Source organism: Haemaphysalis longicornis, unplaced genomic scaffold (genome assembly GCF_048455015.1).
Source record: "Haemaphysalis longicornis isolate Haplotype H1 unplaced genomic scaffold, Haemaphysalis longicornis Haplotype H1 scaffold_2, whole genome shotgun sequence".
Taxonomy (NCBI): Eukaryota; Metazoa; Arthropoda; class Arachnida; order Ixodida; family Ixodidae; genus Haemaphysalis; species Haemaphysalis longicornis.
Window position 1 is genome coordinate 241868035 of NW_027526295.1, and position 17329 is coordinate 241885363.

Here is a 17329-nt window from a genome sequence, read left to right on the forward strand (position 1 = left end):
TGTTTTTCACACAACTGACATCGCTGTGGAACAGTAAGGGCTGGGCAGTATTGGAACAGTTGGTAGATAAACACCACATGAGAACAGGACAGTTTTCTAAATTAGAGGTGTGTGAACATTTGAAACTTCGGATAAACACGTACAGTGTTTGCTATTCAATTCGCAGCGAAGTTTTGCCTTCTGAAGTATTCAAAATATTAGAAATTTACAAATGATAGAGCAGTAAAAGTTGGCTCTGCCGCACGTCATGCAAACTTTCAAGCTACACTGCACGACATGCCCCTTCAGGTTGGCTTCCTCACATAATGCCAGAACTGTGCAAGAATGCCTAACACCTGAGTAAGGTTTGCCCAAAATGGGTGCTAACTCTGACATGCGTTAACTGAAGCGTGTTTAACATTTCTTGCGTAAATCTTATAAATTTATATGCCAAAAGGAAGTTTCCTGTCAATATGGTGGTATAAGCAAGAAATCGACAGTTATCAACAGCTGGCATGCTAGGTGTTGGTCATACCAGCCACCAGCATGTCTAGCAAGGGCCTCTTTTCTATGACAGGAGGTACTGCAACCCCTCAAGTACATTTCCTGTATTCTCGGAAAGTTGGGAAACCCGTATTTCTGCTTTGCTACCTTGTCTAAGCTTTCATATGCTTTTATATAGGTTTTTTTGCACGATTTTCCAACCAAGCATTAGCACGTAAACACTTGGGTGTGTGAAGTCCTGACTGCCTTAGATTTTTTTTTTTTTTTTTTGGGGGGGGGGGGGCTATTTTAGCTTTGTATACACTAAAGCAAAGATATTCATATCCGGATATATTCAAATCCCTTTGCAGTCAATTTTTACTATTCATGTGTACTCTATTCGCTGCGTGACGTTTGCACAACTCTACTTTCCTGGTCCCTTCTTAGTTGTGTTTTTCATGATGGCCATTCTGCCATAACTAATGCCGTTTTGTCTTCCCCCAGCAAATAAAGCACGCAAGACCTATCTGTCCAGGTCACATTGAGAGGAGACCACAACAGCCCAGCGCGTTCACCTCCCAACCTTTTCCCAACCTGCCTCTTGCTGATCAGGCAGCCGTGCTGCAGAATCTCCTGTGCCAGGAACTTGAAGGCGGCTGCGCAGGGTCGGCCCTTGTGCAGGTAGTACGTGTAGCCCAGCTCTTCCCGCAGGCCAAACTTGTCTCGCAGCGAGGCCAGCGAGAAGTGGGGAAGCACAGACCCTTCAGAGTCCACTGCAGTGTGTACGCAAACGGAAGGAATGCTGCATCACTACTGTGCTACCACTGAATTGAGCTTCAAGAATGGCTGGAAACCACGCACTGGAACATGTAGCAATGCTCAATTTTCGAGCTTAAAGGAGCCAAGCCACAGCGGCTGCTTTTCTGATCGAGGCAAAAAGCAAAAACGCTTGTGTGTACGAGATTTTGGCGCTTGTTAAAGATCCCCAGGTGGCTAAAACTAATCCGGGGCCCTCCACTACAGCGCGCCTCATCGCCTGCATTGTGTCGGTGCGTTAAACCCCACAATCAAACAATTAATCAATCAATCAAAATTTAAAATTCCCACGGGTCCCTAAAGCTTGAAAATTATTTTAGAATGTGGAATTTTTAAAAATCAAGGGCTTGTAAAAATAAAGCGCTTTACAGTGCGTGCGCAAATACGGTTTTTTTACCAACAGTGTATTGATCTTCCAACATTAAAAACAAACTCTGTGAAATGAAACAAAAAACAAAGCCAGTTAAATGGAGAGCGGACCACAGCCACAGTGCTCTCAAACTGGAAGAACCATTTTTTGTAGCGCCTCAAAGATGTTAGCCGTACCTCGGCAAGCATTCGTAGACTGCCACGCAAAAAGGCCACCCGTTTCGAATGGCGTCCCCTTCTGCAGTAGTTGGTAGAGTGAGATGTCCTCGGAGTCATTGGGTGGTGACGCAAGGGCCAGAAAGGTTGGGTGGCTCTTGGTGCACCCTCTCTTCGCCAGGCACTGCGCAAGGGCCACCATCGCAAGCTCGGCCTTGGAGGCATCTGCACAAAAATTAAATCTCGTCTGAAAAGAATACTAGGTGTGGCACCATTGCAAATGTAGGCACAACACTTGCAAAAAAAAATTGCAACAACTTACTGCACTTCTGACCAGACTCCATTCCTCGCCAATCGTGGGGGATTGGCACAAAGTGCAGTAAAATATAAGAATTTTGTCAACTACATCGACATGCATGCTTACTGTGATGTTTGTGGACAAGACCTAAATTTTACTAACAACTCATGCTGCATATGGCAAATATTTTTACCTTATCTAAATGCAAATTTAATAACCTTTCAGTTGTAAGAAAACTAACATTATCTTTGATACTTCTATACTACTCTCCCGTGTCAGTCACCTTCATATATAAGCCTCTGTGTTTATCTCACATCTTATCTTTCATTCGCGACACATGTAGTGTGCATATGGTACTTATGTCGAAACCAAGGAAATGTGCCCGAAAGCGTTTGCAAACAAGCTTATGAGACATTTGTCCACCTACACTTCGAATTTGCCTCTCACATATGGTTCTTTTCAAGCCCACTTTATTAAATTGCTAGAACCTGTACACAACAAAGCACCATGATTCATTTCGAGCAATTGCGGTCACTTTTTCCATAACAAAACATGACCTTTCAAACAAAACGTGACCTTTCACTACAACTTTTCGAAACATGTCGCACAGCACTTTCCTGTCCTTGCATCATAAATACATTCCTGCATCAAAGCAGAAGCTGCACTAGTTGGTGCATTGCATAAAACTGAACAAAAGACGGCTCAGAGTGAAGAGTGAACAAACACAGCGCTTGAGTTTGTTACTTTTCATTCCGTCTCGTCTTGGCGCTGTTCAATTTTATATCAAGGCAACCCGTTCTTGCTTACAGCTCCATTGCACAAGTCAAAACAAAAGTACAATCAATGGACCATTGCATGCACTTTTAAAAAAACAAAGTTGCTCAACTGATCCACGTTGCCTCGTTCTCTTGCGCTCTGTAATGCTCTTTCCAACATGTCACTTCCTGCGGCCAATTATTGAATTAACCTTTTTAAACTGTTTCTGTGGGTTTTGTTTTGCTGCTGTCTGGTTATTTTTGTTTTCTTTCCTTGCCTCTTACACAGTTTTTTTTTTTTTTGGCGCTCATCTTCCCACATGCTTTGCTCTAATGCCTGCAGGGTATTTTTTAAATAGATAAATAGAAGATACTCAATCTTTGTAGTTAAGAGATGGAAGTTGCCTCCAAACCATCAGTAAGCTAAAAGTATGCTTATTTATATTTGATGCTGGATTTGTTGAATGACATGAAGAAGTTTTTACAATGCTTTGGCCTAAATCTTTTTTTTTTGTACCAATTACTGAAGCTTTCCTGATATCATTTAAATACTAGTTTTCGAAATTGGCAATCACAAAATATTTCTTTCAATTTAGAAATATCCACTTCAATTATAAATCATTCAGGCAGAATCATTACTCCCTTTGCATCCACTTTACAAATATCACTATTTTCTCAGGCCTCCTAATTACAGTTCTAACAGCTCATGGTGTTCTGATAAAAAGAATGCAGCAAAGTGATCTTTTTTATTTTTATTGACTTTTCTACTAGTAGTGCCGGCAGTACAGAAATATTTTTTGTCAAGCTGCATTCAATGTCCAAGTAAACTGCTCACGATGCATAAACAAAGTGATTCAGAAAGCATATTTACAAAGTGATTCAGAAAGCATATTTACAAAGGATTGCGTAAAACATAAAATGGAAAAATAAATTTGGTAAAAGTCATTAGAAAACGCATACTCATGCCCAGGGATGCAGTCATCAGGGGCAGTTCGAACTCTCCCCCCCCCCTCCTTCCTTCCTACTCCTCCTAAAAAATTTTTCCAGGCATTCTGTGTTGTTCTTGAAGTACAATAATAGTTGAGCTAGACCCTTTAAATAAAAGTAAAGCCACTCAGATTAAGTGGTAAAGTACTGCTAGAAGAGAATTGTATAATATGCGTGAAGGTTACAGTGGAATGAGATCTCTGCTCTGGGCATTAGAGTTCAAGAGCTAGAGGTCTCCTCACCATTTGGGTCTTCCATCCAACGCCAGTGCTCACGCAAGGCCGACACAAACCAGCCATTGCACTTGGCACACAAAGGAGGCAGTTCTTGTCTGAAACATGCGGTAACAGCAAGTCAGTGTCAAATGCAAGGATGCTTTGCTCACTGTGCAGCAACTTGCACAGCCACAGCGATTTTAAGTACACACAATGAGTTTGGCGAACAACAGCCATGAGCAGCAAGACCAACATCAATGAACAGTTCGATCTGTATAACCGGCAGTGGTGAGAGCCACTCGCGCAGGTGACAGTTTTAAATCGGCAGCCGCCCTGCTCTCCGGCCTACCCGAGGTCCTTGAGGAAGAGGTAGAGCAGGTGGTACAGGCCATGCTGCAGGCAGAAGTGCACCATCCGGTGCACAAAGTCCTCCGGCGTGATTGCGCCGAGTGGGGCAGCCACCAGCTGGGAAGGCCGCAGGCCAGCGTCCCCCAGGAGGCCAAGGAGCGCCTCAAAGTCTTCCAGCGTGTCTTCGTCCACGTGCCCCTCCCTGCGGAGGTGTCACCAAGATGTAACACGATTGCGCAAACAAAAAACTACAAATTAGAAGTTGAAGGTTGAGTACACATGCAGCCTTGTTCCTTACCTCCATCAAAAATATGCAAATAAACTGCCATACGCCAGTTTCAAGAACCAGCAATTTGACTGGAAAACCATTCTAAAATGGTGCTCTAAATTTTTTCAGTCCACTGATCCCTCATTCTCCAGCAAAAAACACTCACCTGCACCCATTTGTGCAAAACGTTGGCTTTGCCTCAAAGCACGTGTCAATAAGAATGTACAAAAACTTCTGTGCACAGCAAGTGCCAGTTGTTGGCTTTACATTGTGGCACCAAAGTTATGCTGTGAAGCAGCCCAAAGGCACTGCTAGAACACAGAAGCAGGTTTACAAAATCTGAAGCAATTCCACTGACAAGATATGCCAAGTGTAGACAGCTCTCTGTCTGACTTCAACCACAACAACTTACTTTCCCCTTTTATAAGAAAGTTCCAGATTTCTTTACTATTCCAGAAGGTTACCTGTCATCGTTAGGTGGATGATATTGAAGTACTGTTAGAAAAAAAAAATGTTTCCAAGGGTATGGCCCTGTGTTAGTGTTCCCCTCCACTGTTCAGGCATTTATGCCTACTAGCTCCCATCTAATTTTTTTTTCTTTCCAGCACAGGTTAAAGCAAGAAAAAGTCTAGAGTGGCCCTCTATTCCTCAACACCAGTGTACCACCTCAAATAACAAATGTGCGGGCTTCCAGCCTGCAGATAGGCTGCAATTTTCCTGTGTGTAGATGAGGTTCAAACTGCTTGAGGAAACCATATCCACAGGTTTAATATGTAAGCTTCATTAGCACATAACCTCCAACAAATGCAAAGGTGCCTGTGATGTAGGTGCATTCCTTTAAGGGTTACTTTGGAATTGCAGAAGCATATTGTTATTCAGCAAGCACTTGTGGCCCGTGGAACTTTTACCACAGTGCTTTTTAAAAACACCACACAAAAACAAGTTAACTTATGCTGTATTCGGGTGGTCGCTCTGATACTCCGACTCGGAGTACGCCGATGTGCCGCTTCCCCCAATCCGAGCAAGAGTCACCGCTCCCCAACCGAACGCGTACCCGATCTTGGAGTAGCACGCGACCGTGGCGCCGCAGCGTGGCCAAAACGGCAACTGCAAACAGCCAGGCCGGCAAAGGTGTCTCAACAAATGGCGGCCTCCGTATCGGACACGTTAGCTCCAAGCCAAAGTTCCCCGACATCAGCCGAGCGCCTGTTATTCGCAATGATTGAAGGTAAGAATAGGTGTGCACAACTTTGCGAACGTATTTCTGCACTTTGAACACTGGAAGTGGTTCGGCGAACTTCGCAGCGTAAACGTGCGAGTCGTCGTCGTCTGAGCTGCTGTCCTCCTCGGCGTCGATTTCAAGCTGCAGAAGTAGCGGAGACGGCTACCCTACACTCAACAGGCGTCTCCGTTTCGACATGATGCGGAGAATAGCACGAGAAGCAAAATCGTCGAAACACTCCCACAACTAACCGCTGTCGAGGCCTCAGCACAGAAAGGGAGGATTCAGCGAACGCCACCGACTGGGCAGGCGAGCAGGGCGAGCCAGAGGCGAGCCGCGGCGGCCGGGGTCACGTGACCCAATCGCCTCCGGATTTCGGCGGCACTCCAACTTCGGAGTCAGAGCAGTCGGAGGTGCTCGGAGTGGAGTACGACGCTCTGAGACGACCAACCGAACATACGTCGAGCGCTCGATTTCAACCACCCGAACATGGAGTCGCTTTTCGGAGTGCTCTAGAGCGCTCTAAAACGACCACCCGAATACAGCATTAGTGCACCACTGCAACACCTTTCTGAAAGCTGAAACCCATGGAGCTAAATTAATTCCTACCCACAATATTAAATCAGAGCTACTACATACTCCTTCGTGTCCCTAGTTTGCTTTGAGGTGGTTGGTCTAACTGCTGTGGACATTTTTGTGGTCAATCGATTGGTCAGGTTGGGTCGTGATGGGCCATGGCTGCTACCCCTATAAAGACTGGTAGAGCTGTGGACTTAAATCTTAAACTGCAGAGCTGTTTAAGCTTGAGCTTGGTTCGTTGGCAAAGAAAAAAGAAAGCCCGGCACGAGCTTCAAGCAGTGGCTTCAGCAAAAGAAAGTAGCAAGAAAAGAACTCCCCCTGAGCGAGGCGCTCACTGCGGCAATGCGGGGCACATCACTCCGCTGACGCCACTGTGCCGGCAACACACAGCACCTAGCGACTCCGCGCTGAGCACATTGTTTACACTCTTGCAAAGCATGGGTCAGCCGAAAAAGTATGCAACTCCCGAGGAAGAAGCAGCGCAGTGCGAACGCCGTCCTGTCGCTGCTCGACAACATATGAGACGGCTAGAATCCCACTCTGAGTAGCACACCAGAGCCTATTTGAAGCCTAAACAGCTGCAATGAGCAGAAGATCCCAAGGGATGACAACAATTGCTACTGAATAAAACACTGTACATATTTTCATGGTCTTTTTCTTCACACTGCCGTCCAAAACGACTTTGCACTGCTGGGTTCCCTCTCCTGGGATCCGCTGTCAGCTAGGTCGACCCCAGCTCCACTGCTTCTCCAGCCTTGCACCACTAGTGCAACAAGCTGCGCCAATTTTTCTTTTTCAAGCTTGCCGGCCCAAGCACCAGCCCTCACCTTGCCGAGGCTGCGAGAAGTAGGCGGCGGATGTGTGTCATGCAGCCTATCTCTTCCACTGCCTCGCATGGTAACGGGCTGGCCAGAGCTTTGTCCAGCAACCCGTACTCCAGCAGAAGGTGCCACGCCTCGTTCCCAGGCCCCAGGTGGACATTGTCTGCAAGAGGTGAACACCAACTCAGAGCCACAGCTTGTTGGTGCACTAACGCAGCTCAGCAACCCTGCAGGCTTGCCTGTAATCTGTCGACTAAAAAGACAAAAAAGAAGCCATTGGAGCTAGAATGTGTTCATTTTAACATGAAAGCACTAATCCACCACAGCCCATAGTGTCAAATCATTTGACCATAACAGTTCTTCACCCAAGGGGTAAACTTGCTGAAACTACAACTTGGCTATTAAATTGGCTTTTAAACTAGAAAGCAATTTAGTGGTTTATATAAGCCAGAATTTTTCAACAAGGTGCTACCATTGCTTCCCCTGGTGCTTTTGTTTTCCACCTGCCAGGGATTAGCTGCCACACTCACTACAAGAGAACGACAAGAAGCCCACGCTGGCCCTCCTCTCCTGACAATCCCCAAATGTACTAGGCTGCCCCTAACCTTGTGATGCAAGCACTGCCTGGCCTTCTGCCAGCAGCCGGTCAACAGTGTCAGAGTCCCAAAACATGAGCCACGAGGGAGCCAGTCTACAGTAGGGCGCCGTCAACCTGTGGTTGGTTGGCACGTCCCAGTGGTCGCACACCTCCGGCAGCTGGCAGGGCTTCACGGAGGCAGACGGTCGCCTGGATGCACAGGGCTGCTTGTGCCTGGCACTGGCCCTGAGTATAAAAGCACCAAGGCCTTTTTGTTATTGTTCGCGTGTGCTAACAACAGACACACATAAATTTCATGTGCACCGATCTTGAAGACAGCAGTCATGGTTAACAGAAAAGTGCCACTTACATACCACAAAGACTTCTCCACACATGGTCTTGGCAGTCACGCATAAGCAAAGCATGCCAATATCTCAAGGAAAGTTTAGGTTAGAGCACGTCTTTAGAATTAGACTTGACAGCAGAATCAATGCAGGAACCACGAGAGAAAAGAAATTGTAGAGAGGTTCAGCGGCACTTGCAAAACCGTCTCCCTCACCGATGCCGGGTGGCGGCCGAGCAGGCCCACGACTTGTCGTCGCAGAAGACGGCCTCGACCCTGGCAAGTTTTTCAAGCAGCCGACTGTCGTCTTTGCTGAGAGCGGCCAACTTGGACAGCTCCTCCTTCAGCAGCCTGCTGATGCGGCGGTCACGACACAGCAGCAGCATGTCTTTCAGCTTCTCGGTGCTGCATAGCCCCTGGGTAGTCATCGAGAAACGTGCAAGAGAGAAAACTTGGCACCGATCTGCTTGTTACTGGAGAAACTACGTAGGACCCCAGTTTGGGGAACAGCAATGACGTATTAGATGGCAGATGACTGTACTGCTATGCTTGAACTTTCAAGGGGGCACACTGCTCTTAAAACAATTTCTTTTAATTTTGAAGTAAACTCTGTGAAACTTGTCAGTCTTGCTGCTTTTTTCCCACTGATGTCAAATATGCCATTAATTTTTAGTCGGTCAATTAGTTCTCTCGATAATTACAGATAATTGATTGATTGATTTATTGACTGATTGATTGATTGATTGATTGATTGCAGGATTTAACGCGCCGACGCAACGCAGGCGATGAGGCGCGCTGTAGTGGAGGGCTCCGGATTAATTTAGACCACCTGGGGATCTTTAACATGCGCCAAATTCTCGTGCACACGGGCGTTTTTGCTTTTCACCTCCATCAGAAAAGCGGCCGCCGCGGCCGGGAATCGAACCAGTGACCTCGTGCTCAGCAGCACAATTAGAGATAATTAGGCATTTTTGGAGGAACAATAGACAGAACAGTGTTGGTCACAAAATTGTAATCTTTATATTTTCCAATAGGGTATTTACTCGCGTAATGAAACCACATTTTTTCTAGAAAATTCACCATGAATTTGGGGGAGGGTTCATTATGCGGGAAAAAATTGCAAGAGGTTTTTAAAAGTTGAAATTTCACACAAAGTAGCTAAGAGAAGCGCTGTTAGAGCCTTACCATTTTCGTAAAAACACGGAGGTAAATTATGTAATCAAATTTCTTTTTTATTCCCAACATGCTAATCATATGGAGCTGTCCTCTTCACTGAAGTCGCTTGCAGCTTCGCATTTGTTGTCGGCCTACAGCGCACCATCTTCTGTGCCGTCAAGACACTCCAAAATATCTTTTCCAACACCGGGAAACTTCCCGGCCCAGAAATCACACAGCGATCCCTGTTCACCGCCCAAAAGCCTCTCGTTTTCACCCGTAGCGTACACACACTGGGTCAACACTGAATTCGCGCCCAGCTGCACGGTTTCCATGTGCATCAACGCATGCTCCACCACCTTCAGTTTAAAACCAGCTGTGTGACTCGTACAGGCCCATCGTACGGCATGGACCAGGAGCACAAGAAATGGTCGCAACACAAAAAAGGATCACAGCAACCCCCCCCCCCAGTCGCATCTTGGGGTAAATGTTAAGTAAATTATGCTGTAGTGTACACTTCTGATCAGCAGCTAAAGCCAGTTTGCCTCCTGCAGTCAATTGATTTAGGATTAGTACTGGTTAGTTTTTACACAGAACAGATAAGACAAGAGCATTCACAAGTAAAGAGAATGCAAAAAGCTCCGAGAACGCCAACCTCACCACATTGGCCAGCACAAGGTCAGCCGTGATGAAGTCCCCATCCTTGAGGCATTGCAGAGCTTCCTCCTCGGCCACGTCCTGGAAGGATTTCAACGACGCCTTCCCCTTCTCTCCATGGCGGCTCAGCAGATGGTACTGGCCCTCGGGCACGTTCCCTTTTCGAACGCACTCCCGAATCACCTCCTGCACAGGGAACAACGTGCCCGCATCCAAGTGGAAAACACTGCCAAAGGGTTCAAACGACGAGTTCAAACGAGTCAAAAGTACAGACAAGACATGGAGAATGCCCACGAGCACCCTTCCCACATGAATTAACAATGAACTTGGCAAGGAATGCTTATTCCCCATGACGATTCTAACCAGTCAACATTCAAGCACAACAAGCCAATAAAGACTACGCAGAATAAATGAAAAATGCCAGCGATTTTGCAGGTGATGTAAGCCCTATCCAGTCTCCTTTCGAGGCACTTGGCAAGTTAGCGGGAGGAAACTGGGCCACACAGCCTGCAGTGCTCCTATTCTTATTTGCAGGCTCTAAGGCTGCCAGCTAACACTACAGTTTTACATGTGCGGATAGCTATTGGAGGCCAGCAGGAAGGTAAAAATCACCTTGTCAGTAAGCGTGGCCCAGTGAGGGTTCGAGTCCTGGAGCTCAATGACCTGGGGCGTGACAAGCGGCTCGTTCAAGTTGCGGTGCACGTGGCTCCGAAGCTGGATCAGGTAGCCCGCTATGGACTTGCCGACGCGCCTCCGAAGCTCCGCCCTTTCAGGCCACCTGTCGTCCATGTCTCTGGGCTGCAGCATGCTCAGCAGGCGGACAAGGCTGGAGAGGAGAAGCTGAAACCGCATGGCTGCATTCTAACCCTGGGTACGTTTTTCCTCTTGATAGCTACAAACAAGCACACTGAATTTGGCCAGTGCATACAGACTATGTATATACTAGCTGTTCTCCGCCACAAAAAGCACTGGCTAGCCCAACCTACAGTTTATTTTGCTATAAGACCAAAAATGGTTCATGAGAATTGCTTTGGTGAGCTGGTTGATCATGACTAAAAATAGTCACAGAACAGCACACAAAATTAGAAAAATGAAATGGACAATCAAAGCCTGTTTCCTTGTCTTTGTCCCTAGCACTGTTTTTTTAATTATGAACAAAAAAAAATAGTGCGGACAATTAACATCACAGCACTCATTCAAACTGCTGACCACTTTGCTTGCATTGTGACAATCTGTTCCCAGATAGCCACAAGCGCAGCACTTTCCGTATACACCTAGCTAACACCATTTACTGGACCACTTTAAACACTCCCACTTTCTCTTCTTTGAATATTCCTGTGCAATAGTCCTTAGCAAATGCTATAAGGAGCCCAATGTTTGGGATTTGTGGCCTACAGGTAGAGTTGCTGGTTCAGGCACTAGAGACCTGGGTTCAAGTCCCAGCAACTCTAAAAAAATGTGTCAAATTACCTCTTTTCTCACTGTAAAAACGTTCTCTTACACACTGTTTTTGTAAATAAAGGTGGCTTCATATTTTACTTGTCACATTATGGGCCCACCCTGTCACTTTGATTAATTTATGTTCTACACTGTCTGAAGGAGCCAAGCTTGTACCTATTGCAGTACAGAGGTGCATACTATTTGAGCTATCCTACCACAAAGTAGCTTTCATAAACAGAATCCCTGAACAGGTGCGAAGCGTTCCTTTTAAATGCTTGATGTGTTCGCACACTTAATTTTTACATAAGCACAATTTATGCCCAGTGGTTTTAATGGAAAAAACAGAAAAGTGCAGCAGCACATAAGAAGTGCTCCCGCCCTTGAATTTAAATTGGTCTTCGTAAGGCTTAAAGCAGTACACAATGATGAGCATAACTTCTTGTTTAGGGCTGTCAGCCATTCGGTCATTTGGATGGTCAGCCTGTTGTCACTTTTTCGCATCACATGCCTGGGCAGCATAACTCCACTTCTTCCTCCTAATTTGAGCTAGAATGTTTCACACTCAACCGTGTTCTATAATCCACGATGCCTGTTTTCTGTCCTCTCAGCATTACTCATATAGTAATCCTTATTCCACAGCTCATTGGGCTTACCCAATATTTTTTTTTTTTTCAAGGTGTTTAGCAAGTTCCTAAATACCGGAAGTATGCATAAATAGTCACAAGATGTTCGCTACACTTTCTACAGTACTGGGAACTTTAAGATTTCTGATAACACAAAGCAATGGTAATAAACACAGCACTGTTTCAGCAAGCTTGATGTCCACTCATTACAATGTACGTGGTACAATCCGGTGCTAGAGCTAGGAGAGTTTGCTCTTTTGTTGGCTCTCAAGAAAAGTCCAGGAAAGGATCAGAAGCCACCAACCTGAAGCAGCTGCTGGGAGAAAACCTTGGAGGAGAGGTCCTCCGCACTTTGCCGGAGGAAGCCTGCCAGCTCTTCCAACACCTTGCCCCACATGTCAGCTTCCCTTGAGAGCAGCTCCAATTGGGCAACGCCTTGTTGGGGATCTCGCTCGCGGGACAGCTGGGTCGCCAAGGCTGGAGGATGAAAACAAACACGTCACCACAACGAAAAACGCAAGACATGTTCTCCTGGCAGCTAACACGCGAGAAATTTGGCCTGTGATTACAACGTTCCAGCATTTGGTTAGAAAGAACCACATAGCATGGTCCTGTCGTTGATCATGATCAGTAGCAGCCAGCAATGAGCCTAATTATCCAATTTAATTTTTAGCATTATCCCGAATGCACGCATGCCTGTTGATGCAGATGAACCCATCCAAGCTAATCCAAAGCAAAGCACTGGAATGAAGAGGAACCCCTCTCCTGCAGTAGACACCAGAGAAGCAAGAAAGCAGAGGCGGGCCACCCCGTCACTTGCCATCCTCCTTTGCCTTGAGGAAAAAGGCCACCATGTCAAGCTGTCGGTTCTGAACTCCCCGAAGGAGCACACCGGGGTCCACAGCCATCACCTGCCACTGGTTCAGCTGGGACAGGCTCTCAGCCGCACGCGTCCCTGTCCGCTCCATCACCTGCGCAGGACGACACGAGCACCAGGCTCTAGCACCGTCCCCAGTTCAGCCAAGTTGGAAACTCGTCGCTACGATCAACACATACACACAAACTAACTAGTTGGTACTTTTCTGCAGCACCGTAAGCAGCAGAACTAATGTACTAAACAGGCAAAACGTGCACAGCTGGCTGCTGATGTGTTGACACCTCAAGTTTCCTTCTTTGGCAAATATATAAACAAAGACTTCCTTCGAAGAATGAAATCACACCATTTACAGAATTATTGCCATGGAACCACAGGGTTTCCCAATCATAAGGCACAGTGACACTTCCCCATCATAACCAGGCTGGTGGGGTGTGCCTCAGCTGACAAGTGTCATTAACATTGTACTCATTGCATTGTCAAATTTCCCCATATACAAACGACGCTTGTTTAAATCACAGGTTTCTTGCAATTTTCATGTAAGGATAAGACATACATCCTACCTCAGCCAGCAGTCTCCGGGTGGCCGCACCAAATGCAAGCGTGGCCGTGCAGTCAGAGAAGAGAAATGCCGCAGCATGCCCCAGGGTGCTCCTGGGGTCGAGTACCACGCAAAACGACCCCTCGCCCGGCAGGCCACTCTCACTGTACAAGGGGAGACGGACCAAGTACGCATTCACTCTGCATCTGAAAATGCCCATGCGGAAGCTCACAGAGCAAAGGATGGCCAACACGCAAAGAAAAAAATAAGTGGAATGCTCTTGAAGCGGAGCAGTGTTAGGTGGAAGGCTATGTGGCTTACCCTCACAGGCTTAAACTCAGAATCGAGCGCCTATCCCTAGGCTTAAACTCAGTCTTAATTAGCAACATAAAAGAAAACATGGGTCAGCCTAAGGAGAAGTCAGCATCATGGACCAGGACAATAACGTGTACACGGTGGGTGATGTGTTGGTCACTTGGGCAACAAAATGGCTACCGATGGGCTGGGTCAAAAGTAAGGAAAGACAGAGTACACGCAGTGAACAAATGATTGATTGATTTTTTTTTATTTGATTGATTGTGGGGTTTAACGCGCCGACACAACGCAGGCAATGAGGCGCGCCGTAGTGGAGGGCTCCGGATTAATTTTGACCACCTGGGGATCTTTAACGTGCGCCGAAATCTCGTACACACGGGCATTTTCGCTTTTCGCCTCCATCAGAAAAGCGGCCGCCGCGGCCGGGAATCGAACCCGCGACCTCGTGCAGTGAACGAATGAAGCAGCACAATCCTGATGACACATGGCGAGACTGCTTGGAATTCAGTGGAAGGTGCCTTTGTTCTACACTGAACATCAGCAGGATGATGATCATGATGATGGCTTACCTTGGTACAAGGGAGAACTTTCCGTTGGCGTCCAATTCAAAGGCTGCCACACTTTGCAGACCTCGAGTGCCGCTGCACAAAACGAGGTGCCTGTCATCTGGCATCCACATAACGTGCTGGTCTGCATCTGGGCTGGGCAAATCAAGCAACAGCTCACACTGACCACCACGCATGCTACTGGACAATGCCAGAGCCTTTTTCTCTTTTTTGAGGGCAGTAATGACGCGTGCCCCTGGCTTGCGATCGTAACTGCTGGCCTCCTTCCCATTTGACAGGTGTCCGAGATGCACTGCGTACAGTTGCGCATGACCGACACAAACGACAACAGTTTCACTTTGGCGGCAGACGCAGAAGTCCACACTCTTGGTAAAGTCGTACAGATCCTGCTGTAGCTCCCAGTGCACTGTCTGCGAACCATCTTGAATGTTGTATCCAACTGATCTTTGAGTTAAGGTCGACTGTCCCTGAATAGAAATACATCGATGTTTAACACACACCACACTCATGTGAGGTGGGTTAAAACAAGGTGACAATCGCCTGCGCTCATTGCTGCACTCGCTTGAAAATGTGTTAAAACAGGACAACAATCAATCGCTTGAACGTCACACATGCCTTTTCATCAAGGAATAACCCAATCAACTTAAAGGCGTCAAGCTTTTAAGCAACAAAGGAACGACATTCACAAGCATAAACAATGCACTACACATCAAATAAAAGGATACAAAGGCTTCCTTGCGACGTAAGCACGTGCAAGTCTTGTCCGATGACTTTTACTTTGATTATAGCGCAAGGCGACTCCAGGCACCATACAGTCTCCAGCACATCGCCAATGAGGACAGCGGTTGCGAGGTGCAACCCGTTGACCAGAAACACGAAGTCATTGCCGTTGCAAAAAACGCACTCGATGCGTTCAGGATCTGCGCAAAACAAAACACAGCAGTGACTGCGCCCCATTTTAGGATATGGTCTAAGTTGCGACATAAGTTAGAAATCACGCGAACTAACCGTGTAATGCCGCCCAGCTGAGCTGCCGTTTTACGGGAGCGCTGGTACCGAGCGCAGTGTAGAGTGCTACTTCGTGGCCGTTAGATACGACTGCAAGCTCGTCCACATCTGCGCCTTCTCTCCAAATAAAGCTGGAAACAGAGATCAGAAAGAAACAAAGGTTCCACGAAATGTAAGGAAGTCTCAAACGTTCATCCGGAACTTACTCTTGCGCGTCATCAATGATCGCCGTAACGATTTCGGTTTTGAGATCAACCACTCTGACTGTGCGGTCCCGTAAATAGCAGTATGACGAGAGGCTTGGTGACGGGCTGATTAGAGCCCCTTCTATTAACCCCCTGCGTTTACTTAGTTTCTTTAATATGGTAAAAGCCATAGTAGCCTGGGAAACATCACGAAGGAACGCTCAACGACTCAATTAACGGAGTTCGTAGCTCAACCACAGCACACGCCTCCAGCCCTCCAGATACCATCGTGATGTAAACACGATCACGTGCAAAAAAAAGTTGCAGCTAGCGCCACTAGCGCCCTCTGTGCAAAATCGCCTTTCCAAAAAAGAAAAAAAAATTTCGTTCCAATAAATTTCAATATAAATCTTTTCAGCGGATTTTTTTTTTTTTTTTACGTATACAGGCTCTAGCCAACATTGAAGGACTCTGCTCAAGGACACAGCTGCTGCCAACTTTTTCGCTAATTTCTTTTTGTGCTATTGGATGAACATTGTCCTCCAAACTAGTTAGGTCACAACTCCATAGATATGCAATGCTTGAATAAACCTTGCATTTATCCTGATACTAATGGTAGACTCTCAGACTTCTTCCCTTATCACAGTTCTTTTCGATTCATTAAATAATGTATATGAATTCCAATTTTTATTTTTATTTTGAACCAAGTTTACCTTCCCAGCCATAGAGTTTCATACTAATATACACTAGAGGGGACACTGGCGCTAGTGTCTATGCGAGCCGTTGATCGTCTGCTTCAACCCCCATGAGGGCGGCCATGCCAGATAGACGTGTGATTTTCGAACTTGGCTTGACTATGCCAACATCTTGACTTGACTCGAAATATCTTTTTTAAATTGAAAAGCTACAACTAATGTTTATTACAGTATAAATTATTAGTCGCATAAACAACTTGTACTATACGTAAAGTTTTAATTAAGGTTTAGAAGTACTCTTTTATAAGAGGGAAAGTGATTTGTGAACGGCATACGCGGCTGAGTTTAGCGGAGCCGGTGATTCGGCGGCGAAGCGTATTTTTTTTTCGTTTATTATTTTTTTTTTTTGCTTGCGAGTCGGCGGTCGTGGTCAGCGGTGGCATCGGTGGCATGTGTCTGCTGAAGGGCCGCTGCACAGCGTTAAATTTCGTTCTGGAAGACTACGAGTAGCGGAGCGACGCGTCATATAACCCCAAGTAAGTATACACGGTTGTTGTTCATTTCCACTCATAAGTGTAATTGTTGTCGCCTTACCCGACGTGCGGTCGGCATGCTGACAAAATCGTGAAAGGACGCTGAGTAACAGCTGATCGTTTGCTTTGGTGCCTTAAACAAGCCATAACGGCCAACTCGACCACGGAACTCGACCATATCACCTCTGTTCGTCGCTAACACGCAGACGATGTTTTATTGACCGGATGGTTAATCGGGTTCTTTCTTTGTTGCACTATTCGTGTATTGTTGATGTCTTGACGCACTGTAGAGCTGTTTCTGTGAGCAAATGTTAATTTTATATGTTGAGAGCGACAAACGTAGGAAACAGGGTATCTTATCAGGCCACACAGCGAAAAAATTCTCGTACTTCATTCGTGTTAACCTTCCAGAAGACGGCCTCGTCTTGCTAAGAGCGGCAGGCATGCAGGGCGTTCTGGAGCAGTGGGCTGCATTTTACGGGAGTTCCTAATTTTGTGAAAATTCCCGTGTAGAATGTTTC

General features: G+C 46.4%; 1 protein-coding gene across 1 annotated transcript in view; it reads right to left on the minus strand.

The window, feature by feature from the left end:
* Positions 1–15861, minus strand: part of LOC144170275 (spatacsin) — a 50001-nt gene extending 34140 nt beyond the window's left edge. Inside the window, exons 1-16 of the mRNA XM_077699964.1 lie at positions 15602–15861; positions 15396–15526; positions 15113–15307; positions 14391–14826; positions 13529–13670; positions 12912–13062; positions 12396–12568; positions 10641–10868; positions 10032–10214; positions 8433–8632; positions 7902–8119; positions 7303–7459; positions 4408–4608; positions 4086–4174; positions 1825–2028; positions 1061–1235 (exon numbers count right to left, since the gene is read on the minus strand). Of these exons, the coding sequence (XP_077556090.1) occupies positions 1061–1235; positions 1825–2028; positions 4086–4174; positions 4408–4608; positions 7303–7459; positions 7902–8119; positions 8433–8632; positions 10032–10214; positions 10641–10868; positions 12396–12568; positions 12912–13062; positions 13529–13670; positions 14391–14826; positions 15113–15307; positions 15396–15526; positions 15602–15771 (3053 nt within the window). The 5' untranslated portion in view covers positions 15772–15861. The remainder of the gene's footprint in view (positions 1–1060; positions 1236–1824; positions 2029–4085; positions 4175–4407; positions 4609–7302; positions 7460–7901; positions 8120–8432; positions 8633–10031; positions 10215–10640; positions 10869–12395; positions 12569–12911; positions 13063–13528; positions 13671–14390; positions 14827–15112; positions 15308–15395; positions 15527–15601) is intronic.
* Between the last annotated feature and the right edge of the window lie 1468 nt (positions 15862–17329).